The sequence below is a fragment of the Ranitomeya variabilis genome, chromosome 1 (genome assembly GCF_051348905.1).
Source record: "Ranitomeya variabilis isolate aRanVar5 chromosome 1, aRanVar5.hap1, whole genome shotgun sequence".
Lineage (NCBI taxonomy): Eukaryota > Metazoa > Chordata > Amphibia > Anura > Dendrobatidae > Ranitomeya > Ranitomeya variabilis.
In genome coordinates, this window is record NC_135232.1 from 1,162,179,411 (window position 1) to 1,162,206,260 (window position 26,850).

General features: G+C 56.0%; 1 protein-coding gene across 1 annotated transcript in view; it reads right to left on the reverse strand.

The window, feature by feature from the left end:
* LOC143793453 (transcription factor COE3-like) overlaps positions 1–26,850 on the reverse strand; it is a 224,458-nt gene that overhangs the window by 112,399 nt on the left and 85,209 nt on the right. The window contains exon 7 of the mRNA XM_077280435.1: positions 4,866–4,947. Coding sequence (XP_077136550.1) covers positions 4,866–4,947 — 82 coding nt within the window. The remainder of the gene's footprint in view (positions 1–4,865; positions 4,948–26,850) is intronic.

The window sequence follows — 26,850 nt, forward strand, 5'->3', positions numbered from 1 at the left end:
CCCGGTACCAGGCCTGGCAGGGGCACAGTGGAGGGTCCTCATCACACACACAGGTGACCCCGGTACCAGGCCTGGCAGGGGCACAGTGGAGGGTCCTCATCACACACACAGGTAAACCCGGTACCAGGCCTGGCAGGGGCACAGTGGAGGGTCCTCATCACACACACAGGTGACCCCGGTACCAGGCCTGGCAGGGGCACAGTGGAGGGTCCTCATCACACACACAGGTAAACCCGGTACCAGGCCTGGCAGGGGCACAGTGGAGGGTCCTCATCACACACAGGTGACCCCGGTACCAGGCCTGGCAGGGGCACAGTGGAGGGTCCTCACACACACAGGTGACCCCGGTACCAGGCCTGGCAGGGGCACAGTGGAGGGTCCTCCTCACACACACAGGTGACCCCGGTTCCCGGCCTGGCAGGGGCACAGTGGAGGGTCCTCCTCACACACACAGGTGACCCCGGTTCCCGGCCTGGCAGGGGCACAGTGGAGGGTCCTCCTCACACACACAGGTGACCCCCGGTACCAGGCCTGGCCGGGGCACAGTGGAGGGTCCTCATCACACACACAGGTGACCCCAGTACCCGGCCCGGCAGGGGCACAGTGGAGGGTCCTCCTCACACACACAGGTGACCCCGGGACCAGGCCTGACAGGGGCACAGTGGAGGGTCCTCCTCACACACAGGTGACCCCGGTACCAGGCCTGGCAGGGGCACAGTGGAGGGTCCTCATCACACACACAGGTAAACCCGGTACCAGGCCTGGCAGGGGCACAGTGGAGGGTCCTCATCACACACACAGGTGACCCCCGGTACCAGGCCTGGCAGGGGCACAGTGGAGGGTCCTCACACACACAGGTGACCCCGGTTCCAGGCCTGGCCGGGGCACAGTGGAGGGTCCTCCTCACACACACAGGTGACCCCGGTACCCGGCCTGGCAGGGGCACAGTGAAGGGTCCTCATCACACACAGAGGTGACCCCGGTACCAGGCCTGGCAGGGGCACAGTGGAGGGTCCTCATCACACACACAGGTAAACCCGGTACCAGGCCTGGCAGGGGCACAGTGGAGGGTCCTCATCACACACACAGGTGACCCCGGTACCAGGCCTGGCAGGGGCACAGTGGAGGGTCCTCATCACACACACAGGTAAACCCGGTACCAGGCCTGGCAGGGGCACAGTGGAGGGTCCTCATCACACACAGGTGACCCCGGTACCAGGCCTGGCAGGGGCACAGTGGAGGGTCCTCACACACACAGGTGACCCCGGTACCAGGCCTGGCAGGGGCACAGTGGAGGGTCCTCCTCACACACACAGGTGACCCCGGTTCCCGGCCTGGCAGGGGCACAGTGGAGGGTCCTCCTCACACACACAGGTGACCCCGGTTCCCGGCCTGGCAGGGGCACAGTGGAGGGTCCTCCTCACACACACAGGTGACCCCGGTACCCGGCCTGGCAGGGGCACAGTGGAGGGTCCTCCTCACACACACAGGTGACCCCGGTACCAGGCTTGGCAGGGGCACAGTGGACGGTCCTCATCACACACAGGTGACCCCGGTACCAGGCCTGGCAGGGGCACAGTGGAGGGTCCTCCTCACACACACAGGTGACCCCGGTACCAGGCCTGGCAGGGGCACAGCAGCAGGTCCTCCTCACACACACAGGTGACCCTGGTACCAGGCCTGGCAGGGGCACAGTGGAGGGTCCTCATCACACAAAGGTGACCCCCGGTACCAGGCCTGGCAGGGGCACAGTGGAGGGTCCTCCTCACACACACAGGTGACCCCAGTACCAGGCCTGGCAGGGGCACAGTGGAGGGTCCTCCTCACATACACAGGTGACCCCGGTACCCGGCCTGGCAGGGGCACAGTGGCAGGTCCTCATCACACACACAGGTGACCCCGGTACCAGGCCTGGCAGGGGCACAGTGGAGGGTCCTCATCACACACAGGTGACCCCGGTATCAGGTCTGGCAGGGGCACAGTGGAGGGTCCTCCTCACACACACAGGTGACCCCGGGACCAGGCCTGGCAGGGGCACAGTGGAGGGTCCTCCTCACACACAGGTGACCCCGGTACCAGGCCTGGCAGGGGCACAGTGGAGGGTCCTCATCACACACAGGTGACCCCCGGTACCAGGCCTGGCAGGGGCACAGTGGAGGGTCCTCATCACACACAGGTGACCCCGGTACCCGGCCTGCCTGGCAGGGGCACAGTGGAGGGTCCTCATCACACACAGGTGACCCCGGTACCAGGCCTGGCAGGGGCACAGTGGAGGGTCCTCCTCACACACACAGGTGACCCCGGTACCAGGCCTGGCAGGGGCACAGTGGAGGGTCCTCCTCACACACACAGGTGACCCCGGTACCAGGCCTGGCAGGGGCACAGTGGAGGGTCCTCCTCACACACAGGTGACCCCGGTACCAGGCCTGGCAGGGGCACAGTGGAGGGTCCTCATCACACACACAGGTGACCCCGGTACCAGGCCTGGCAGGGGCACAGTGGAGGGTCCTCCTCACACACACAGGTGACCCCGGTACCAGGCCTGGCAGGGGCACAGTGGAGGGTCCTCCTCACACACAGGTGACCCCGGTACCAGGCCTGGCAGGGGCACAGTGGAGGGTCCTCCTCACACACAGGTGACCCCGGTACCAGGCCTGGCAGGGGCACAGTGGAGGGTCCTCATCACACACACAGGTGACCCCGGTACCAGGCCTGGCAGGGGCACAGTGGAGGGTCCTCCTCACACACACAGGTGACCCCGGTACCAGGCCTGGCAGGGGCACAGTGGAGGGTCCTCCTCACACACACAAGTGACCCCGATACCAGGCCTGGCAGGGGCACAGTGGAGGGTCCTCATCACACACACAGGTGACCCCGGTACCCGGCCTGGCAGGGGCACAGTGGAGGGTCCTCATCACACACACAGGTGACCCCGGTACCAGGCCTGGCAGGGGCACAGTGGAGGGTCCTCACACACACAGGTGACCCCGGTACCAGGCCTGGCAGGGGCACAGTGGAGGGTCCTCATCACACACACAGGTGACCCCGGTACCAGGCCTGGCAGGGGCACAGTGGAGGGTCCTCCTCACACACAGGTGACCCCGGTACCAGGCCTGGCAGGGGCACAGTGGAGGGTCCTCATCACACACACAGGTGACCCCGGTACCCGGCCTGGCAGGGGCACAGTGGAGGGTCCTCATCACACACACAGGTGACCCCGGTACCAGGCCTGGCAGGGGCACAGTGGAGGGTCCTCACACACACAGGTGACCCCGGTACCAGGCCTGGCAGGGGCACAGTGGAGGGTCCTCATCACACACACAGGTGACCCCGGTACCAGGCCTGGCAGGGGCACAGTGGAGGGTCCTCCTCACACACACAGGTGACCCCGGTACCAGGCCTGGCAGGGGCACAGTGGAGGGTCCTCATCACACACAGGTGACCCCGGTACCCGGCCTGGCAGGGGCACAGTGGAGGGTCCTCCTCACACACACAGGTGACCCCGGTACCAGGCCTGGCAGGGGCACAGTGGAGGGTCCTCCTCACACACACAGGTGACCCCGGTACCAGGCCTGGCAGGGGCACAGTGGAGGGTCCTCATCACACACACAGGTGACCCCGGTACCAGGCCTGGCAGGGGCACAGTGGAGGGTCCTCCTCACACACACAGGTGACCCCGGTACCAGGCCTGGCAGGGGCACAGTGGAGGGTCCTCATCACACACACAGGTGACCCCGGTACCAGGCCTGGCAGGGGCACAGTGGAGGGTCCTCATCACACACAGGTGACCCCGGTACCAGGCCTGGCAGGGGCACAGTGGAGGGTCCTCATCACACACAGGTGACCCCGGTACCAGGCCTGGCAGGGGCACAGTGGAGGGTCCTCCTCACATACACAGGTGACCCCGGTACCCGGCCTGGCAGGGGCACAGTGGCAGGTCCTCATCACACACACAGGTGACCCCGGTACCAGGCCTGGCAGGGGCACAGTGGAGGGTCCTCATCACACACAGGTGACCCCGGTATCAGGCCTGGCAGGGGCACAGTGGAGGGTCCTCATCACACACACAGGTGACCCCGGTACCAGGCCTGGCAGGGGCACAGTGGAGGGTCCTCCTCACACACACAGGTGACCCCGGTACCAGGCCTGGCAGGGGCACAGTGGAGGGTCCTCATCACACACACAGGTGACCCCGGTACCAGGCCTGGCAGGGGCACCGTGGAGGGTCCTCCTCACACACACAAGTGACCCCGATACCAGGCCTGGCAGGGGCACAGTGGAGGGTCCTCACACACACAGGTGACCCCGGTACCAGGCCTGGCAGGAGCAGAAATGCAGCTTCTCCTCCACGCAGGAATGTAAATGAAGTGGCAGCTAATCAGGTTCGGATGTGATAATTATCAGATCTTTCAGAAGCCCCCTAATGAGCAGACGAGCCCCCCGCTGTGAGAAAATAGCTGAAGTTTCTGCTCACATCTAGCACCTTAACCCTTCCAGCACCGCACAGGAAGAGTGGCGAATCAGACAGTAGTAATACGGTGCTGGCAGTGTAAATACAAAGTGATCTGTAATACACCCTCATCTCTAAGTGCAGCCTGCAGTGTAAATAATGGTGGATGACACCCTAATGGCCACATCTGGTACTGCAGTGTGGTGTCGCAGTACATCCCCTTCCTGGTATCTGCACAGACCCCTCCCGGACGAGCCCCCAATAATGTATTCTCCTATTTTAGTTACAGTGATGAACCATTGACGCGTGGAGAGAGGAGACGACACGAGGACACGTAGGGATGATGGGAGTTGTAGTCATCAGCGCTGGCAAAGGTTTACGATAACATGAAAACTTGAGTATCGCGGGGTCTCACCTGAAATCTCCTCATGTCCCGCGGGTTCCCGGCATTCTTCAGACAGTTCTGGTTGCATTTTAGGAAAAACTTCAAGAAAAACCTAAGACAGAAAAAAAAGGAGCGATGAGGGGGGATCACATGAGAGCGATGAGGGGGGATCACATGAGAGCGATGAGGGGGGATCACATGAGAGCGATGAGGGGGATCACGTGGGAGCGATGAGGGGGATCACGTGGGAGCGATGAGGGGAGATCACGTGGGAGCGATGAGGGGGATCACGTGGGAGCGATGAGGGGGGATCACATGAGAGCGATGAGGGGGGATCACATGAGAGCGATGAGGGGGGATCACATGAGAGCGATGAGGGGAGATCACATGAGAGCGATGAGGGGAGATCACATGAGAGCGATGAGGGGAGATCACATGAGAGCGATGAGGGGAGATCACATGAGAGCGATGAGGGGAGATCACGTGGGAGCGATGAGGGGAGATCACGTGGGAGCGATGAGGGGAGATCACGTGGGAGCGATGAGGGGAGATCACGTGGGAGCGATGAGGGGGATCACGTGGTAGCGATGAGGGGAGATCACGTGAGAGCGATGAGGGGAGATCACGTGAGAGCGATGAGGGGAGATCACGTGAGAGCGATGAGGGGAGATCACGTGAGAGCGATGAGGGGAGATCACGTGAGAGCGATGAGGGGAGATCACGTGAGAGCGATGAGGGGAGATCACGTGAGAGCGATGAGGGGAGATCACGTGAGAGCGATGAGGGGAGATCACGTGAGAGCGATGAGGGGAGATCACGTGAGAGCGATGAGGGGAGATCACGTGAGAGCGATGAGGGGAGATCACGTGAGAGCGATGAGGGGAGATCACGTGGGAGCGATGAGGGGACATCACGTGAGAGCGATGAGGGGAGATCACGTGAGAGCGATGAGGGGAGATCACGTGAGAGCGATGAGGGGGGATCACATGAGAGCGATGAGGGGAGATCACATGAGAGCGATGAGGGGGGAGATCACGTGAGAGCGATGAGGGGAGATCACGTGAGAGCGATGAGGGGGGAGATCACGTGAGAGCGATGAGGGGAGATCACGTGAGAGCGATGAGGGGAGATCACGTGAGAGCGATGAGGGGAGATAACGTGAGAGCGATGAGGGGAGATCACGTGAGAGCGATGAGGGGAGATCACGTGAGAGCGATGAGGGGAGATCACGTGAGAGCGATGAGGGGGGATCACATGAGAGCGATGAGGGGAGATCACATGAGAGCGATGAGGGGGATCACGTGGGAGCGATGAGGGGGGATCACATGAGAGCGATGAGGGGAGATCACGTGAGAGCGATGAGGGGAGATCACGTGAGAGCGATGAGGGGAGATCACGTGAGAGCGATGAGGGGAGATCACGTGAGAGCGATGAGGGGAGATCACATGAGAGCGATGAGGGGGATCACGTGGGAGCGATGAGGGGGGATCACATGAGAGCGATGAGGGGAGATCACGTGAGAGCGATGAGGGGAGATCACGTGAGAGCGATGAGGGGAGATCACGTGAGAGCGATGAGGGGAGATCACGTGAGAGCGATGAGGGGAGATCACGTGAGAACGATGAGGGGAGATCACGTGAGAGAGAGATGGGGGGAGATCACGTGAGAGCGATGAGGGGAGATCACGTGAGAGCGATGAGGGGAGATCACGTGAGAGCGATGAGGGGAGATCACGTGAGAGCGATGAGGGGAGATCACGTGAGAGCGATGAGGGGAGATCACGTGAGAGCGATGAGGGGAGATCACGTGAGAGCGATGAGGGGAGATCACGTGAGAGCGATGAGGGGAGATCACGTGAGAGCGATGAGGGGAGATCACGTGAGAGCGATGAGGGGGGATCACGTGAGAGAGATGAGGGGAGATCACGTGAGAGCGATGAGGGGAGATCACGTGAGAGCGATGAGGGGAGATCACGTGAGAGCGATGAGGGGAGATCACGTGAGAGCGATGAGGGGAGATCACGTGAGAGCGATGAGGGGAGATCACGTGAGAGCGATGAGGGGAGATCACGTGAGAGCGATGAGGGGAGATCACGTGAGAGCGATGAGGGGAGATCACGTGAGAGCGATGAGGGGAGATCACGTGAGAGCGATGAGGGGAGATCACGTGAGAGCGATGAGGGGAGATCACGTGAGAGCGATGAGGGGAGATCACGTGAGAGCGATGAGGGGAGATCACGTGAGAGCGATGAGGGGAGATCACGTGAGAGCGATGAGGGGAGATCACGTGAGAGCGATGAGGGGAGATCACGTGAGAGCGATGAGGGGAGATCACGTGAGAGCGATGAGGGGAGATCACGTGAGAGCGATGAGGGGAGATCACGTGAGAGCGATGAGGGGAGATCACGTGAGAGCGATGAGGGGAGATCACGTGAGAGCGATGAGGGGAGATCACGTGAGAGCGATGAGGGGAGATCACATGAGAGCGATGAGGGGAGATCACATGAGAGCGATGAGGGGGATCACTTGGGAGCGATGAGGGGAGATCACGTGAGAGCGATGAGGGGAGATCACGTGAGAGCGATGAGGGGAGATCACGTGAGAGCGATGAGGGGAGATCACGTGAGAGCGATGAGGGGGGATCACGTGAGAGCGATGAGGGGAGATCACGTGAGAGCGATGAGGGGAGATCACGTGAGAGCGATGAGGGGAGATCACATGAGAGCGATGAGGGGGATCACTTGGGAGCGATGAGGGGAGATCACGTGAGAGCGATGAGGGGAGATCACGTGAGAGCGATGAGGGGAGATCACGTGAGAGCGATGAGGGGAGATCACGTGAGAGCGATGAGGGGGGATCACGTGAGAGCGATGAGGGGAGATCACGTGAGAGCGATGAGGGGGGATCACGTGAGAGCGATGAGGGGAGATCACGTGAGAGCGATGAGGGGAGATCACGTGAGAGCGATGAGGGGAGATCACGTGAGAGCGATGAGGGGAGATCACGTGAGAGCGATGAGGGGAGATCACGTGAGAGCGATGAGGGGAGATCACGTGAGAGCGATGAGGGGAGATCACGTGAGAGCGATGAGGGGAGATCACGTGAGAGCGATGAGGGGAGATCACGTGAGAGCGATGAGGGGAGATCACGTGAGAGCGATGAGGGGAGATCACGTGAGAGCGATGAGGGGAGATCACGTGAGAGCGATGAGGGGAGATCACGTGAGAGCGATGAGGGGAGATCACGTGAGAGCGATGAGGGGAGATCACGTGAGAGCGATGAGGGGAGATCACGTGAGAGCGATGAGGGGAGATCACGTGAGAGCGATGAGGGGAGATCACGTGAGAGCGATGAGGGGAGATCACGAGAGAGCGATGAGGGGAGATCACGTGAGAGCGATGAGGGGAGATCACGTGAGAGCGATGAGGGGAGATCACGTGAGAGCGATGAGGGGAGATCACGTGAGAGCGATGAGGGGAGATCACGTGAGAGCGATGAGGGGAGATCACGTGAGAGCGATGAGGGGAGATCACGTGAGAGCGATGAGGGGAGATCACGTGAGAGCGATGAGGGGAGATCACGTGAGAGCGATGAGGGGAGATCACGTGAGAGCGATGAGGGGAGATCACATGAGAGCGATGAGGGGGATCACTTGGGAGCGATGAGGGGAGATCACGTGAGAGCGATGAGGGGAGATCACGTGAGAGCGATGAGGGGAGATCACGTGAGAGCGATGAGGGGAGATCACGTGAGAGCGATGAGGGGAGATCACGTGAGAGCGATGAGGGGAGATCACGTGAGAGCGATGAGAGAAGATCACGTGAGAGCGATGAGGGGAGATCACGTGAGAGCGATGAGGGGAGATCACGTGAGAGCGATGAGGGGAGATCACGTGAGAGCGATGAGGGGGGATCACGTGAGAGCGATGAGGGGGGATCACGTGAGAGCGATGAGGGGGGATCACATGAGAGCGATGAGGGGGATCATGAGAGCGATGAGGCGGAATCACACGAGAGTGATGAGGGGGGATCACACGAGAGCGATGAGGGGGATCACATGAGAGCGATGAGGGGAGATCACATGAGAGCGATGAGGGGGATCACGAGTGCTAAGAGGGGGGATCACGTGAGAGTGATGAGGGGGATCATGTGAGAGCGATGAGGGGGATCACATGAGAGTGATGAGGGGGGATCACGAGAGCGATGAGGGGGGATCACATGAGAGCGATGAGGGGGGATCACATGAGAGCGATGAGGGGGATCACATGAGAGCGATGAGGGGGGATCATGAGAGCGATGAGGGGGGATCATGAGAGCGATGAGGGGGGATCATGAGAGTGATGAGGCGGGATCACACGAGAGAGATGAGGGGGGATCACATGAGAGCGATGAGGGGGATCACGAGTGCTAAGAGGGGAGATCACATGAGAGTGATGAGGGGGGATCACATGAGAGCGATGAGGGGAGATCACATGAGAGCGATGAGGGGGATCACGAGTGCTAAGAGGGGAGATCACATGAGAGTGATGAGGGGGATCACATGAGAGCGATGAGGGGGGATCATGTGAGGGCAAAGAGTGGTTATCACGTGAGAGCGATGAAATGGCATCTTGTGAGAGTGATGAGGGGGGATCATGTGAGAGCGAAGAGGGGGATCATATGAGAGTGATGAGGGAGATCACATTAGAGCAAAGAAGGGGATCACGAGAGTGAATGGAGGGATCACATGATAGCGAAGAGGGGGAACATATGAGAGCGAAGACTAATGTGAGAGTGAAGAGGCGGGATAAGGTGAAAGCGATGAGGGGCAATCACATGAGGGCGATGGGGGCAATCACATGAGGGCGATGGGGCAATCACATGAGGGCGATGGGGGCAATCACATGAGGGCGATGGGGGCAATCACATGAGGGCGATGGGGGCAATCACATGAGGGCGATGGGGGCAATCACATGAGGGCGATGGGGGCAATCACATGAGGGCGATGGGGGCAATCACATGAGGGCGATGGGGGGGAATCACATGAGGGCGATGGGGGGAGAATCACATGAGGGCGATGGGGGGAGAATCACATGAGGGCGATAGGGGGGAATCACATGAGAGCGATGATGGTGGGATCTGTCAGGACTCTGAACATTTTTTATTACCTTTTGTGCATTACTGCCCTTTTCAAAGATGGCGTCTTTGGTCTCATGTGCACTGTGTCTTCCTGCTATAAAACTCCACCCCAGACTTCAGTCTGTGCTAGAGTATTCTGCCTTGCATCCAGCTCCTGACCTCTGGTGACTCCCTGGCTATATACCTGCTCCTGTGAACCTGTGGGGTTATCCTGCTACTCTGCTCTGAGTTCCTGCTGCATACACCAGTTCCAGTAATCCTCCTTCATCTGCTGCTCGTGTTTACTTCATCTGCATTTGCTGGACATGTAAGCTGTTGCTTTGCCATAACCTGAGACTATTACCCAGGCCTCCCTGGTTGAGCTAAGATATTATTTGAACTGCCTAATAAGCATATCTATCTGTGTCTGGACTAAGTCAAGGATTTATTCGTGTCAAGTATCCTCAAGAATGATTGTGCTTCGTAGACTTTCTGCTTTATTGCATTTTGCTCTGAAGTTTCCTATAGACTGCTAAGCTGCATTTGATATTTGCACCAAGTGTTGTGGACTTGAGTTTCTCTCTGCACCTGTTTGAATCACCATGTGATAATATAGACTTTACCACTTATAAAACTGTGTCCTGTAGTTGTCTTGTTCCACGCAAAGAGTCTCCTGAGTTATCCCCTATAATTATTACAGGATCACATGAGAGCAATGAGGGGGGATCATGTGAGCACGATGAGGGGGGATCACGTGAGTGATGAACGGGGATCACATGAGAGGAGCGGGGATCATGTGAGAGCAATGAGAGGGGGATCATGTGAGAGCGATGAGGGGGGATCACGTGAGAGCGATGAGGGGGGATCACGTGAGAGCGATGAGGGGGGATCACGTGAGAGCGATGAGGGGGGATCATGTAAGCGCGATGAGAGGGGATCACATGAGAGCGACGAGCGGAGGATCACATGAGGGCTGTGGCTCTGTTGTGCAGCTTTACATCTCACCAGATATATTTACTGGTACTAGTCCATATGCACCAGTGATCTACAATCGTGACCATCAGTTATACCGAGGCTCATCTATCAGATACTTGTTGTATGCCTTCATATAAGGGAGGCAATATGAGCCGGGCAGGGTGAAGGGTCCACTGGTGGCCCACAGGGTCCCTAGGTACAGTCGGCTCTCAGACCTCCCTCCATGCTGGGTATGAATCAATGTATAAACAGAATATACCTGACAACCCCAATCCCTTTAAAGAGGAGCCCTTCTGTATAGGAAGCGGACGCAAAGATCCATTATTAGTAGCCTCCCCTTCCCCATCATCATTATTAGGAGCCTCCCCTTCCCTCACTATTAAGAGCCTCCTTTTCCCCATCACTATTAGGAGCCTCCCATTCCCCATCATTAGTAGGAGCCTCCCCTTCCCCACCATTAGGAGCATCCCATCCCCCCAAATTATTAGGAGCCTCCCATCCCCCATCATTATTAGGAGCCTCCCCTCCCCCATCATTATTTGGACCCTCCCCCATCATTATTTGGACCCTCCCCCATCATTATTAGGACCCTCCCCACCATTATTAGGAGCCTCCCTCATCATTATTAGGAGCCCCCCTTCCTCCCCCATCATTATTGGGAGCCTCCCTCCCCATCATTAGGAGCCTCCCCTCCCCCATCATTAGGAGCCTCCCTCCCCATCGTTATTGGAAGCCTCCCTCCCCCATCATTAGGATCCTCCCCTTCCCCATCATTATTAGGAGCCTCCCCTCCCCCATCATTATTAGGAGCCTCCCCCAACATTATTATGTGCCTCCCCTCCTCCATCATTAGGAACCTCCCCTCCCATCATTAAGAGCCTCCCCTATCATTATTAGGAGCCTCCCCTCCCCCATCATTATTAGGAGCCTCCCCTCCCCCACCATTATTAGGAGCCTCCCTCCCCCATCATTATTAGGAGCCTCCCTCCCCCATCATTATTAGGAGCCTCCCTCCCCCACCATTATTAGGAGCCTCCCCTCCCCCATCATTATTAGGAGCCTCCCCTCCCCATCATTATTAGGAGCCTCCCTCCCCCACCATTATTAGGAGCCTCCCCTCCCCCATCATTATTAGGAGCCTCCCCTCCCCATCATTATTAGGAGCCTCCCCTCCCCCATCATTATTAGGAGCCTCCCATCCCCCATCATTATTAGGAGCCTCTCTCCCCCATCATTATTAGGAGCCTCCCTCCCCCATCATTATTAGGAGCCTCCCATCCCCCATCATTATTAGGAGCCTCCCATCCCCCATCATTATTAGGAGCCTCCCTCCCCCATCATTATTAGGAGCCTCCCCTCCCCCATCATTATTAGGAGCCTCCCATCCCCCATCATTATTAGAAGCCTCCCCTCCCCCACCATTATTAGGAGCCTCCCTCCCCCATTATTAGGAGCCTCCCCTTCCCCATCATTATTAGGAGCCTCCCCTCCCCCATCATTATTAGGAGCCTCCCATCCCCCATCATTATTAGGAGCCTCCCATCCCCCATCATTATTAGGAGCCTCCCTCCCCCATCATTATTAGGAGCCTCCCCTCCCCCATCATTATTAGGAGCCTCCCATCCCCCATCATTATTAGAAGCCTCCCCTCCCCCATCATTATTAGGAGCCTCCCTCCCCCATCATTATTAGGAGCCTCCCCTCCCCCATCATTATTAGGAGCCTCCCTCCCCCACCATTATTAGGAGCCTCCCTCCCCCATCATTATTAGGAGCCTCCCCTTCCCCATCATTATTAGGAGCCTCCCTCCCCCATCATTATTAGGAGCCTCCCTCCCCCATCATTATTAGGAGCCTCCCTCCCCCATCATTATTAGGAGCCTCCCTCCCCCATCATTATTAGGATCCTCCCCTCCCCCATCATTATTAGGAGCCTCCCTCCCCCACCATTATTAGGAGCCTCCCTCCCCCACCATTATTAGGAGCCTCCCTCCCCCATCATTATTAGGAGCCTCCCTCCCCCATCATTATTAGGAGCCTCCCCTCCCCCATCATTATTAGGAGCCTCCCTCCCCCACCATTATTAGGAGCCTCCCTCCCCCACCATTATTAGGAGCCTCCCCTCCCCCATCATTATTAGGAGCCTCCCTCCCCCATCATTATTAGGAGCCTCCCTCCCCCATCATTATTAGGAGCCTCCCCTCCCCATCATTATTAGGAGCCTCCCTCCCCCACCATTATTAGGAGCCTCCCCTCCCCCATCATTATTAGGAGCCTCCCCTCCCCATCATTATTAGGAGCCTCCCCTCCCCCATCATTATTAGGAGCCTCCCATCCCCCATCATTATTAGGAGCCTCCCTCCCCCATCATTATTAGGAGCCTCCCTCCCCCATCATTATTAGGAGCCTCCCATCCCCCATCATTATTAGGAGCCTCCCTCCCCCATCATTATTAGGAGCCTCCCCTCCCCCATCATTATTAGGAGCCTCCCATCCCCCATCATTATTAGAAGCCTCCCCTCCCCCACCATTATTAGGAGCCTCCCTCCCCCATCATTATTAGGAGCCTCCCCTTCCCCATCATTATTAGGAGCCTCCCTCCCCCATCATTATTAGGAGCCTCCCCTCCCCCATCATTATTAGGAGCCTCCCTCCCCCATCATTATTAGGAGCCTCCCCTCCCCCATCATTATTAGGAGCCTCCCTCCCCATCATTATTAGGAGCCTCCCTCCCCCATCATTATTAGGAGCCTCCCTCCCCCATCATTATTAGGAGCCTCCCCTCCCCCATCATTATTAGGAGCCTCTCTCCCCCATCATTATTAGGAGCCTCCCTCCCCCATCATTATTAGGAGCCTCCCCTCCCCCATCATTATTAGGAGCCTCCCTCCCCCACCATTATTAGGAGCCTCCCTCCCCCACCATTATTAGGAGCCTCCCTCCCCCACCATTATTAGGAGCCTCCCTCCCCCATCATTATTAGGAGCCTCCCTCCCCCATCATTATTAGGAGCCTCCCTCCCCATCATTATTAGGAGCCTCCCTCCCCCATCATTATTAGGAGCCTCCCTCCCCCACCATTATTAGGAGCCTCCCATCCCCCATCATTATTAGGAGCCTCCCCTCCCCCATCATTATTAGGAGCCTCCCTCCCCCACCATTATTAGGAGCCTCCCTCCCCATTATTAGGAGCCTCCCTCCCCCATCATTATTAGGAGCCTCCCTCCCCCATCATTATTAGGAGCCTCCCCTCCCCCATCATTATTAGGAGCCTCCCTCCCCCACCATTATTAGGAGCCTCCCTCCCCCACCATTATTAGGAGCCTCCCCTCCCCATCATTATTAGGAGCCTCCCTCCCCCATCATTATTAGGAGCCTCCCTCCCCCATCATTATTAGGAGCCTCCCATCCCCCATCATTATTAGGAGCCTCCCTCCCCCATCATTATTAGGAGCCTCCCTCCCCCACCATTATTAGGAGCCTCCCCTCCCCATCATTATTAGGAGCCTCCCTCCCCCATCATTATTAGGAGCCTCCCTCCCCCATCATTATTAGGAGCCTCCCCTCACACCACAATCTCCGCTCACACTGCAATCTGCAATGAACGCTGCCAAGACATGGCCTCACTCGCTCCACTCACACCACAATCTGCACATTATTTTATGGTCTACAGATGACCTGTGTCTGTCGCTTTATTGCACGCTGTACAGAGGCCGGGACTGTGTACTCCATGCATCCTGTCCCTTCCTGCCTGTATATACTGTATACTGTGGTGATCCTGCCCATCAGTGCCAGGTAATGATGTAGGAGCTGGCCATGGGGAGATAGACAGTGCGCAGGAGGTACAGGCAGTGCGGGGGAAGGTACAGGCAGTGCGGGGGAAGGTACAGACAGTGCGGGGGAAGGTACAGACAGTGCGGGGGAAGGTACAGACAGTGCGGGGGAAGGTACAGACAGTGCGGGGGAAGGTACAGACAGTGCGGGGGAAGGTACAGACAGTGCGGGGGAAGGTACAGACAGTGCGGGGGAAGGTACAGACAGTGCGGGGGAAGGTACAGACAGTGCGGGGGAAGGTACAGACAGTGCGGGGGAAGGTACAGACAGTGCGGGGGAAGGTACAGACAGTGCGGGGGAAGGTACAGACAGTGCGGGGGAAGGTGCAGACAGTGCGGGGGAAGGTGCAGACAGTGCGGGGGAAGGTGCAGACAGTGCGGGGGAAGGTGCAGACAGTGCGGGGGAAGGTGCAGACAGTGCGGGGGAGGTACAGGCAGCAGCGGGGGAGGTACAGGCAGCAGCGGGGGAGGTACAGGCAGCAGCGGGGGAGGTACAGACAGTGCGGGGGAGGTACAGGCAGCAGCGGGGGAGGTACAGTCAGCAGCGGGGTAGGTACAGACAGTGCGGGGGAGGTACAGGCAGTGAGGGGGAGGTACAGGCAGCAGCGGGGGAGGTACAGGCAGCAGCGGGGGAGGTACAGGCAGCAGCGGGGGAGGTACAGACAGTGCGGGGGAGGTACAGACAGGGCGGGGGAGGTACAGACAGGGCGGGGGAGGAAGAAACAGCAGCAGGGGAGGCACAGACAGTGCGAGGGAGGCACAGACAGTGCGGGGGAGGCACAGACAGTGCGGGGGAGGCACAGACAGTGCGGGGGAGGCACAGACAGTGCGGGGGAGGCACAGACAGCAGCGGGGGAGGCACAGACAGCAGCGGGGAGGTAGATACAGGGCGGGGGAGGAAGAAACAGCTGCGGGGGAGGCACAGACAACAGCGGGGGAGGCACAGACAGTGCGGGGGAGGCACAGACAACAGAGGGGTAGATTGAGATGTGCAGTGGATGTACAGGCAGCAGTGGGAGGTAGAGAGGTTATCAGGTGAGGTACAGAGTGTGCAGTGGGATGTATAGAAAACGGCAGAGGACTCTGCAGAATAGGGCCCGGATGTGAGGGGTAGGGTTGTGGACAATAGGGCCCGGATGTGAGGGGTAGGGTTCTGGACAATAGGGCCCAGATGTGAGGGGTAGGATTCTGGACAATAGGGCCCGGATGTGAGGGGTAGGGTTTTGGACAATAGGACCCGGATGGAAGGGGTAGGATTCTGGACAATAGGACCCGGATGGAAGGGGTAGGATTCTGGACAATAGGGCCCGGATGTGAAGGGTAGGGTTGTGGACAATAGGGCCCGGATGTGAGGGGTAGGATTCTGGACAATAGGGCCCGGATGTGAGGGGTAGGATTCTGGACAATAGGGCCCGGATGTGACGGGTAGGATTCTGGACAATAGGGCCCGGATGTGAGGGGTAGGATTCTGGACAATAGGGCCCAGATGTGAGGGGTAGGGTTCTGGACAATAGGGCCCAGATGTGAGGGGTAGGATTCTGGACAATAGGGCCCGGATGTGAGGGGTAGGGTTTTGGACAATAGGACCTGGATGGAAGGGGTAGGATTCTGGACAATAGGACCCGGATGGAAGGGGTAGGATTCTGGACAATAGGGCCCGGATGTGAAGGGTAGGGTTGTGGACAATAGGGCCCGGATGTTAGGGGTAGGGTTCTGGACAATAGGGCCCGGATGTGAGGGTTAGGATTCTGGACAACAGAGCCCGGATGTGAGGGGTAGGGTTGTGGACAATAGGGCCCAGATGTGAGGGGTAGGGTTCTGGACAATAGGGCCCGGATGTGAGGGGTAGGATTCTGGACAATAGGGCCCGGATGTGAGGGGTAGGGTTCTGGACAATAGGGCCCGGATGTGAGGGGCAGACCCCTGCAGAATAGGGCCCGGATGTGAGGGGTAGGATTCTGGACAATAGGGCCCGGATGTGAGGGGTAGGATTCTGGACAATAGGGCCCGGATGTGAATGGTAGGGTTGTGGACAATAGGGCCCGGATGTGAGGGGTAGGGTTATGGACAATAGGATCCGGATGTGAGGGGCAGAGCCCTGCAGAATAGGGCCCGGATGTGAGGGGTAGGATTCTGGACAATAGGGCCCGGATGTGAGGGGTAGGGTTGTGGACAATAGGACCCGGATGTGAGGGGTAGCGTTCTGGACAATAGGGCCCGGATGTGAGGGGTAGGATTCTGGACAATAGGGCCCGGATATGAGGGGTAGGGTTGTGTACAATAGGGCCCGGATGTGAAGGGTAGGGTTGTGGACAATAGGGCCCGGATGTGAGGGGTAGGGTTGTGGACAATAGGGCCCAGATGTGAGGGGTAGGATTCTGGACAATAGGGCCCGGATGTGTGGGGTAGGATTCTGGACAATAGGGCCCAGATGTGAGGAGTAGGATTCTGGACAATAGGGCCCGGATGTGAGTGGTAGGGTTCTGGACAATAGGGCCCGGATGTGAAGGGTAGGGTTGTGGACAATAGGGCCCGGATGTGAGGGGTAGGGTTGTGGACAATAGGGCCCGGATGTGAGGGGTAGGATTCTGGACAATAGGGCCCGGATGTGAGGGGTAGGATTCTGGACAATAGGGCCCGGATGTGAAGGGTAGGATTCTGGACAATAGGGCCCGGATGTGAAGGGTAGGATTCTGGACAATAGGGCCCGGATGTGAAGGGTAGGGTTGTGAACAATAGGGCCCGGATGTGAGGGGTAGGGCTCTGAAGATTGAGGCCCGGATGTGAGGGTCACGGTTCTGCAGAATAGGGCCCGTGTGAGGAGCTGGCCTTGTTCTAAAGACTATTGTACCAATGTATGTAGAGCGGAGTCCACGGCTCTACGGGATGCAGACTTTTCCAGCACGGAGCACCGGTTACATTGATATTATTGTCGTGTTCTATTAGAGATCTTCTTGCTCCTCCGTTCATCCTCAGGAATCGATGTTTCCATTCAGTGACAGTAAGCAGAGGAAGGTGAGCAGAATAGATCTCATGTACACATAAGGCCAGACAGGAGATTGGTGATCAGGTAAAGCAGTCATTCCACAACCCTCGTTCCTGTCTCAGAGGCCTCCAGCCATTGTTCTCCAGACATTGTGTGGATGTGGATTGTAGACCGAGCGGAGCGGTCACCACAGGAGGTCTCACCACAGGAGGTCTCACCACAGGAGGTCTCACCACAGGGGGTCTCACCACAGGGGGTCTCACCACAGGGGGTCTCACCACAGGAGGTCTCACCACAGGAGGTCTCGCCACAGGAGGTCTCACCACAGGGGGTCTCACCACAGGGGGTCTCACCACAGGGGGTCTCACCACAGGGGGTCTCACCACAGGAGGTCTCGCCACAGGAGGTCTCGCCACAGGGGGTCTCACCACAGGAGGTCTCGCCACAGGGGGTCTCACCACAGGAGGTCTCACCACAGGAGGTCTCATCACAGGAGGTCTCACATGCAGTCTCAGGTGATGGGTTTGGCCTGAGGAAGATACCTCCACCAATGCACAGTTCGCTTTGGGGGAGTTTGTGCGCACTTCTGCCCATGCAAGGGGCTGATCCCAGGAGAGGGGGCACAATAAGACCTGTTTAGTGAGTGACTGGTGCAGTGACAACAAGGGGCGAGGGTCTCCTGGACCCCCTGTATGGATGGCCTATGGAGATTGGAGATCAGTGGCCGGCTGGAGCTGGATACATGTGCTGCGGTCGTGTCATCTGAAGGAGCGTGGACTGTGACTATAGACTATACCAGGGGGGAGCTACAAAAGATGTCGACCAACCAAAAGTTGGGAGACCGTGACTACTGCCTGGGACTACTGGCCCCGGCGAGGGGATCTTGTGGTCTGGGTGCCCAGGTGATTATCACCACCCACAACTTCAGATCCTCAGAGCCCGGATGGTGGGGTCGGGTTTTGGAGAATAGGGCTTGAGCTAGGAGGAACATCTACCTGGACTTCGGCGGGAGTTGCACTGTCAGTGGGGCCTGCGCTTGGTAACATTATTTGGGGGTGCAGCTCCTCGGGGGCGGCTCCTGGGACATCGGGGTGCGAGGACTGTAGTAATATAGTAACGTTCGGTACACCACTGCCGTGGGGATTGCAGCGCCGTTTCTGTACTGGTCATTGCCTCCTCGCTCTCCGGGAAGCTCAGGCTGCATTTCTTGTGTTTGGGGCCCCTTGGGGCCGGTGACCTTCTGCCCATTTCCAATCAATGGAGGGGTCTGTAGAAATAAAGGCGGTGTGCCGGGATGAGAAGAACATTGGTGCGGTGCTCGGAGGATCACAGGATGGTGCAGATGTAGGAAGACGGGGAGAGACTCGGTGAGCAGCAGCCAGACGAGACACGGCGGCTTCCAGGAGTCATGAAATATTGATGTGTGGGGGACGCAGCCGCCGGGCGCGGTGAATTATACATGGGCTGCTGTGCACCGGGGAGCGGCGGCGCGGGCACACCGGCATATGGCTGCACACCGGCATATGGCTGCACACGTTTATAGCCAATGTTGATAAACAATACAACCTATATTCCCACCTGGCACCATATGTCCCGCACCCCGCCGGCCAGCTGGAGGCGCCGCCATCATGGAGCATCACCGGCTGGGAGCACATCACCCACATGATGCCGGCGGCAGCCTCATTACTCTCAAGATCTCTGCTTGCTGTCAGTTAGTGGAAATGTTCATGTTTCCATTTATGAGGCTGAGAATCTAGACAGAGCCAGCGCACGTCACAGCGGAGGGTTTGTCACCAAGTATCAGTACGTATACAGGACACTGCCTCTCCAGCTGCACAACATTGTATTATCTGCTGTACAGTAAACTGCCTCCCCAGCTGCACAGCCTTGTATAGTCTGCTGTAGAGCACATTGCCTATCTGGCTTGACAGCCTTGTATTATCTGCTATACAGGACACTGCCTCTCCAGCTGCACAGCCTTGTATAGTCTGCTGTAGAGCACACTGCCTCTCCAGCTGCACAGCCTTATTTTATCTGATGTACAGTAAACTGCCTCTCCAGCTGCACAGCCTTGTTATTTGCTGTACAGCACACTGCCTATGCGGCTGCACAGCCTTGTATTGGTTGGTGATGATAGAGAAGTGGTGGTGGGTGACAAGTAGTGGCGAGTGACGGTAGAGAGGTGGTTGTGAATGACTGTTGAAAGGTGGTGGTGGGAAACGGTGGCGAGGTGGTGATGGATGACAGAGGAAGTAGTGGAGGGTGACCGTGGAGAAGTGGTGACGTGGAGAAGTAGTGGTGGCTGATGATGTAGAGGTAGTGGTGGGTTACAGTGGAAAAGTGAGAACGATGAAGAGGTAGTGGTTGGTGATGGTGGAGATGTGGAAGTGGGTGACGGTGGAGAGGTGGGTGACGGTGGGGAGGTGGGGGTAGCGTTGGAGAGGTGGTGGTGGGTGACGGTGGAGAGGTGGAGGCGGGTGACAGTGGAGAGGTGGAGGCAGGTGACGGTAGAGAGGTGGAGGTGGGTGACAGTGGAGAGGTGGGGGTAGCGTTGGAGAGGTGGTGGTGGGTGACGGTGGAGAGGTGGAGGCGGGTGACAGTGGAGAGGTGGAGGTGGGTGACAGTGGAGGCGGGTGACAGAGGTGGGTGACGGTGGAGAGGTGGAGGTGGGTGACAGTGGAGAGGTAGTGGTGGATGACGGTGGAGAGGTGGTGGTGGATGACGGTGGAGAGGTAGTGGTGGATGACGGTGGAGAGGTGGGGGTGGCCTCTGCATACTGAAGGAGCACACAGACCCCTTTGGCCGAAGACTATAGGTGGGAGGTCATAGTCAGCGGATCCAGTGACAGGTGTTTCTACTCATCTGAGGTCACCATAAGCCTCGTCCTCAATGGTTCTGGGTCATTGGTGGCTTCCACAGACACAACCCTAGCAGAACTCATGGCGTCTTCATCCACACCCTTCACAAACACGGAATGGGTGAAAGCCGCAATGAGGAATATATTTATACGCGGTTCCATTATTAGACGTCTCCTCATCATTTCCATAGTAATGTACCGTGGAGACTGTAATGAACCCTGCGCTCCTGGCACCAGGTGATGCCGTTCCCCCTGCTGCTGCCAGAGCCAAGACTCCAGCGAGCGGGGATGAAACTCCCTGACACTTTTCACCTACTTAAGCAGCAGCCATGCATATGGTCTGCCAGTTAAAAATAAAGACAATACGCATAAATTAGCATACATAATGTGCCACTCTCCCCATTTAATATGCAAATTCCCTGAAACATTGCAGAACACCTTCTGTTCAGAGCGAATAAATTTGAATTTCCAATTAGAATAATCTTGTATAATTAATGAAAAGCCTCAATTTTGGCTCATAAGTAATTTGATTAACATGTTGATAGGGCACTTATCACGCTTTCTAAACCACTGGGGCTGGGCTGTGACAAGAGGGGCTCAGAGGAGACAGACAGAGCAGGCCTAAAGACCACCCAAGTCTAACGGGACATAGCAGCAAACCGGGCCACAGGCATCACCCATTAATCACCCTACATCCCCAGACTGATGAACCATCCTACATCCCAGGAATGATCCACCACCCTACAACCTCGAAATGATGAGCCACCCTACATCCCTGTAATGATGAACCACCCTACATCCCCATAATGATGAACCATCCTACATCCCTATAACGATAAACCACCCTACATCCCTGGAATGATCAACCACCCTACATCCCCGGAATGATCAACCACCCTACATCCCAGGAATGATCAACCTCCCTACATCCCCGTAATGATGAACCACCCTACATCCCCGTAATGATGAACCATCCTACATCCCTATAATGATCAACCACCCTACCTCCCCGGAATGATCAATCACCCTACATCCCAGGAATGATCAACCACCCTACATCCCCAGAATAATGAACCACCTTAAATCCCCGGAATGATGAGCCACCCTACATCCACGGAAAGATGAACCACCCTACATCCACATAATGATGAACCACCTTAAATCCCCGGAATGATGAGCCACCCTACATCCACATAATGATGAACCATCCTACTTCCCTGGAATGATCAACCACCCTACATCCCCGAAATGATCAACCACTCTAGATCCCACGAATGATCAACAATCCTACATCCCAGGAAAGATCAACCACCCAACATCCCAGGAATGATCAACCACCCTACCTCCCAGGAATGATCAACCACCCTACCTCCCTGGAATCATCAACCACCCTACCTCCCAGGAATGATCAACCACCCTACCTCCCTGGAATCATCAACCACCCTACCTCCCAGGAATGATCAACCACCCTACATCCCAGGAATGATCAACCACCCTACATCCCCAGAATGATGAACCACCTTAAATCCCCGGAATGATGAGCCACCCTACATCCACAGAAAGATGAATCACCCTACATCCCCAGAATGATGAACCACCTTAAATCCCTGGAATGATGAGCCACCCTACATCCACAGAAAGATGAACCACCCTACATCCACATAATGATGAACCATCCTACTTCCCTGGAATGATCAACCACCCTACATCCCCGAAATGATCAACCACTCTAGATCCCAGGAATGATCAACAATCCTACATCACAGGAAAGATCAACCACCCAACATCCCAGGAATGATCAACCACCCTACATCCCAGGAATGATCAACCACCCTACGTTCCAGGAATCATCAACCACCCTACCTCCCAGGAATGATCAACCACCCTACCTCCCTGGAATCATCAACCACCCTACCTACCAGGAATCATCAACCACCCTACCTCCCTGGAATCATCAACCACCCGAGCTCCCCAGAATGATCAACCATCCTACCTCCCCGGAATGATCAACCACCCTACCTCCCCGGAAGGATCAACCAACCTACCTCCCCGGAAGGATCAACCACCCTACCTCCCTGAAATGATCAACCACCCTACATCCCAGGAATGATCAACTACCCTACATCCCAGGAATGATCAACAACCCTACATCCCAGGAATGATCAACCACCCTACATCCCTGAAATGATCAACCACTCTAGATCCCAGGAATGATCAACCACCCTGCATCCCCAAAATGATCAACCACTCAACATACCCAGAATGAGCAACCACCCTACATGCATGTGAGTGTCTACACATTCGGGATACAAGAAAGCTTTCCATATGCTGCTGTGGAATGGGGCAAATCTTAGTAACATCTGAAGACTGATCTTGAGAAGGCTGGAAACCGGGATAAAGAGTAACATCTGGCTATGCTAGTGCGCCATCATAGACCATACGATGGTCAGCACGTCTATGACATGACTACCTGCCATGTTCTAGTAGCGCTCGGACCATCTTAGTATCACTGATCATTGTGTATCATTGCTCTGCTTGCGATCAGTGAATAGAAACATTCTAACTGTAGATTTCGGCAGCTGAGAACAATCCTTTGTGAGATACTCAGCCTGGTCTTTAGCCTAAGATATGTATGAAAACTTGGCACTCAAAGTAGATGAAATGAAATAAATGATTTAATAAGAATTCCAGCAATAAGGTTCACAAACATTTTGGTCACCATTAGACCTTCCTCAGTGAGCTATTTGAAAAACATATCAGATTGCATTTAACCCCCTGGCTCAGCTAAGAAGTCGGTGTCCATCGCTGGTTCAAAGATGTACATTTCCCAGCACTGATACATTGTAACATGACATTAGATTGTTTATGGTGGACTCAGAAGTAGTAGCAATAGAAAGGTGTAGTTGTGAAAAACTTGTGCTTAGAAGATCTCTAACGGCGTGAGGCTACCACCCTATATCTGTCTCCGACTGTCTCCCAGTATCTGCCTCCATGTGACCCACAGTATCTACCTCCAAGTATCTGCCTTCATGTGTCCATCCACAGCCTCAAATTGATCCCCATCTACTACGTTCAAGTGCTCCCCATTATCTGACTATGGTCAACAGGCCACGAGAACCAAAACATCAAAGTAGAACCAGACAACCGAGGATTACAGGACGCTGGCCAAATGCACGAAAAATGCACAAGAACGATGAGACTCTGGTAAGAGCCCACCAGAATGCGGAAACTCTGGTAAGAGCCCACCAGAATGAGGAGACTCTGGTAAGAGCCCACCAGATTGTGGAAACTCTGGTAAGAGCCCACCAGAACGAGAAGACTCTGGTAAGAGCCCACCAGAACGAGAAGACTCTGGTAAGAGCCCACCAGATTGCGGAAACTCTGGTAAGAGCCCACCAGAATGAGAAGACTCTGGTAAGAGCCCACCAGAACGAGAAGACTCTGGTAAGAGCCCACCATATTGCGGAAACTCTGGTAAGAGCCCACCAGAACGAGAAGACTCTGGTAAGAGCCCACCAGAACGAGAAGACTCTGGTAAGAGCCCACCAGATTGCGGAAACTCTGGTAAGAGCCCACCAGAACGAGAAGACTCTGGTAAGAGCCCACCAGAATGCGGAAACTCTGGTAAGAGCCCACCAGAATGAGGAGACTCTAGTAAGAGCCCACCAGAATGAGGAGACTCTGGTAAGAGCCCACCAGAATGAGGAGACTCTGGTAAGAGCCCACCAGAACGAGAAGACTCTGGTAAGAGCCCACCAGAACGAGAAGACTCTGGTAAGAGCCCACCAGAACGAGAAGACTCTGGTAAGAGCCCACCAGATTGCGGAAACTCTGGTAAGAGCCCACCAGAATGAGAAGACTCTGGTAAGAGCCCACCAGAACGAGAAGACTCTGGTAAGAGCCCACCATATTGCGGAAACTCTGGTAAGAGCCCACCAGAACGAGAAGACTCTGGTAAGAGCCCACCAGAACGAGAAGACTCTGGTAAGAGCCCACCAGATTGCGGAAACTCTGGTAAGAGCCCACCAGAATGAGGAGACTCTGGTAAGAGCCCACCAGAATGAGGAGACTCTGGTAAGTGCCCACCAGAATGAGGAGACTCTGGTAAGTGCCCACCAGAATGAGGAGACTCTGGTAAGAGCCCACCAGAATGAGGAGACTCTGGTAAGAGCCCACCAGAATGAGGAGACTCTGGTAAGAGCCCACCAGAATGAGGAGACTCTGGTAAGAGCCCACCAGATTGTGGAAACTCTGGTAAGAGCCCACCAGAACGAGAAGACTCTGGTAAGAGCCCACCAGAACGAGAAGACTCTGGTAAGAGCCCACCAGATTGCGGAAACTCTGGTAAGAGCCCACCAGAATGAGAAGACTCTGGTAAGAGCCCACCAGAACGAGAAGACTCTGGTAAGAGCCAACCATATTGCGGAAACTCTGGTAAGAGCCCACCAGAACGAGAAGACTCTGGTAAGAGCCCACCAGAACGAGAAGACTCTGGTAAGAGCCCACCAGATTGCGGAAACTCTGGTAAGAGCCCACCAGAACGAGAAGACTCTGGTAAGAGCCCACCAGAATGCGGAAACTCTGGTAAGAGCCCACCAGAATGAGGAGACTCTAGTAAGAGCCCACCAGAATGAGGAGACTCTGGTAAGAGCCCACCAGAATGAGGAGACTCTGGTAAGAGCCCACCAGAACGAGAAGACTCTGGTAAGAGCCCACCAGAACGAGAAGACTCTGGTAAGAGCCCACCAGAACGAGAAGACTCTGGTAAGAGCCCACCAGATTGCGGAAACTCTGGTAAGAGCCCACCAGAATGAGAAGACTCTGGTAAGAGCCCACCAGAACGAGAAGACTCTGGTAAGAGCCCACCATATTGCGGAAACTCTGGTAAGAGCCCACCAGAACGAGAAGACTCTGGTAAGAGCCCACCAGAACGAGAAGACTCTGGTAAGAGCCCACCAGATTGCGGAAACTCTGGTAAGAGCCCACCAGAATGAGGAGACTCTGGTAAGAGCCCACCAGAATGAGGAGACTCTGGTAAGTGCCCACCAGAATGAGGAGACTCTGGTAAGTGCCCACCAGAATGAGGAGACTCTGGTAAGAGCCCACCAGAATGAGGAGACTCTGGTAAGAGCCCACCAGAATGAGGAGACTCTGGTAAGAGCCCACCAGAATGAGGAGACTCTGGTAAGAGCCCACCAGAATGAGGAGACTCTGGTAAGAGCCCACCAGAATGAGGAGACTCTGGTAAGAGCCCACCAGAATGAGGACACTCTGGTAAGAGCCCACCAGAATGAGGAGACTCTGGTAAGAGCTTACCACAAAGAAAAGACTCTGTTAAGAGCCCACACAGAATCAGAACACTTGGGCCAAAATCCCACAAAACCATAAGTCTATGCATGAGCACATCAGGAACAAAGGACTTTGGCCAAGAGCTCAATACTTTCTGTTGGTTTGATAGGCTGGCTCCCTGTGATGTCACTGCTCTCTGTGGATTTGATGGGTGGGATCCCTGTGATGTCACTGCTCTCTTTGGATTTGATAGGCTGGCTCCATGTGATGTCACTACTCTCTGTGGATTTGATAGGCTGGCTCCATGTGATGTCACTACTCTCTGTGGATTTGATAGGCTGGCTCGATGTGATGTCACTGCTCTCTGTGGATTTGATAGGCTGGCTCCCTGTGATGTCACTGCTCTCTGTGGATTTGATAGGCTGGCTCTCTGTGATGTCACTGTTCTCTGTGGATGTGATAGGCTGGATCCCTGTGATGTCACTGCTCTCTGTGGATTTGATGGGTGGGATCCATGTGATGTCACTGCTCTCTGTGGATTTGATGGGTGGGATCCATGTGATGTCACTACTCTCTGTGGATTTGATGGGTGGGATCCATGTGATTTGATAGAGCAGTGACATCACAGGGAGCCAGCCTATCAAATCCACAGAGAGCAGTGACATCACAGGGAGCCAGCCTATCAAATCCACAGAGAGCAGTGACATCACATGGAGCCAGCCTATCAAATCCACAGAGAGCAGTGACATCACAGGGAGCCAGCCTCTCAAATCCACATAGAGCAGTGACATCACATGGAGCCAGCCTATCAAATCCACAGAGAGCAGTGACATCACAGGGAGCCAGCCTATCAAATCCACATAGGCTGGCTCCCTGTGATGTCACTGCTCTATGTGGATTTGATAGGCTGGCTCCCTGTGATGTCACTGCTCTATGTGGATTTGAGAGGCTGGCTCCATGTGATGTCACTGCTCTCTGTGGA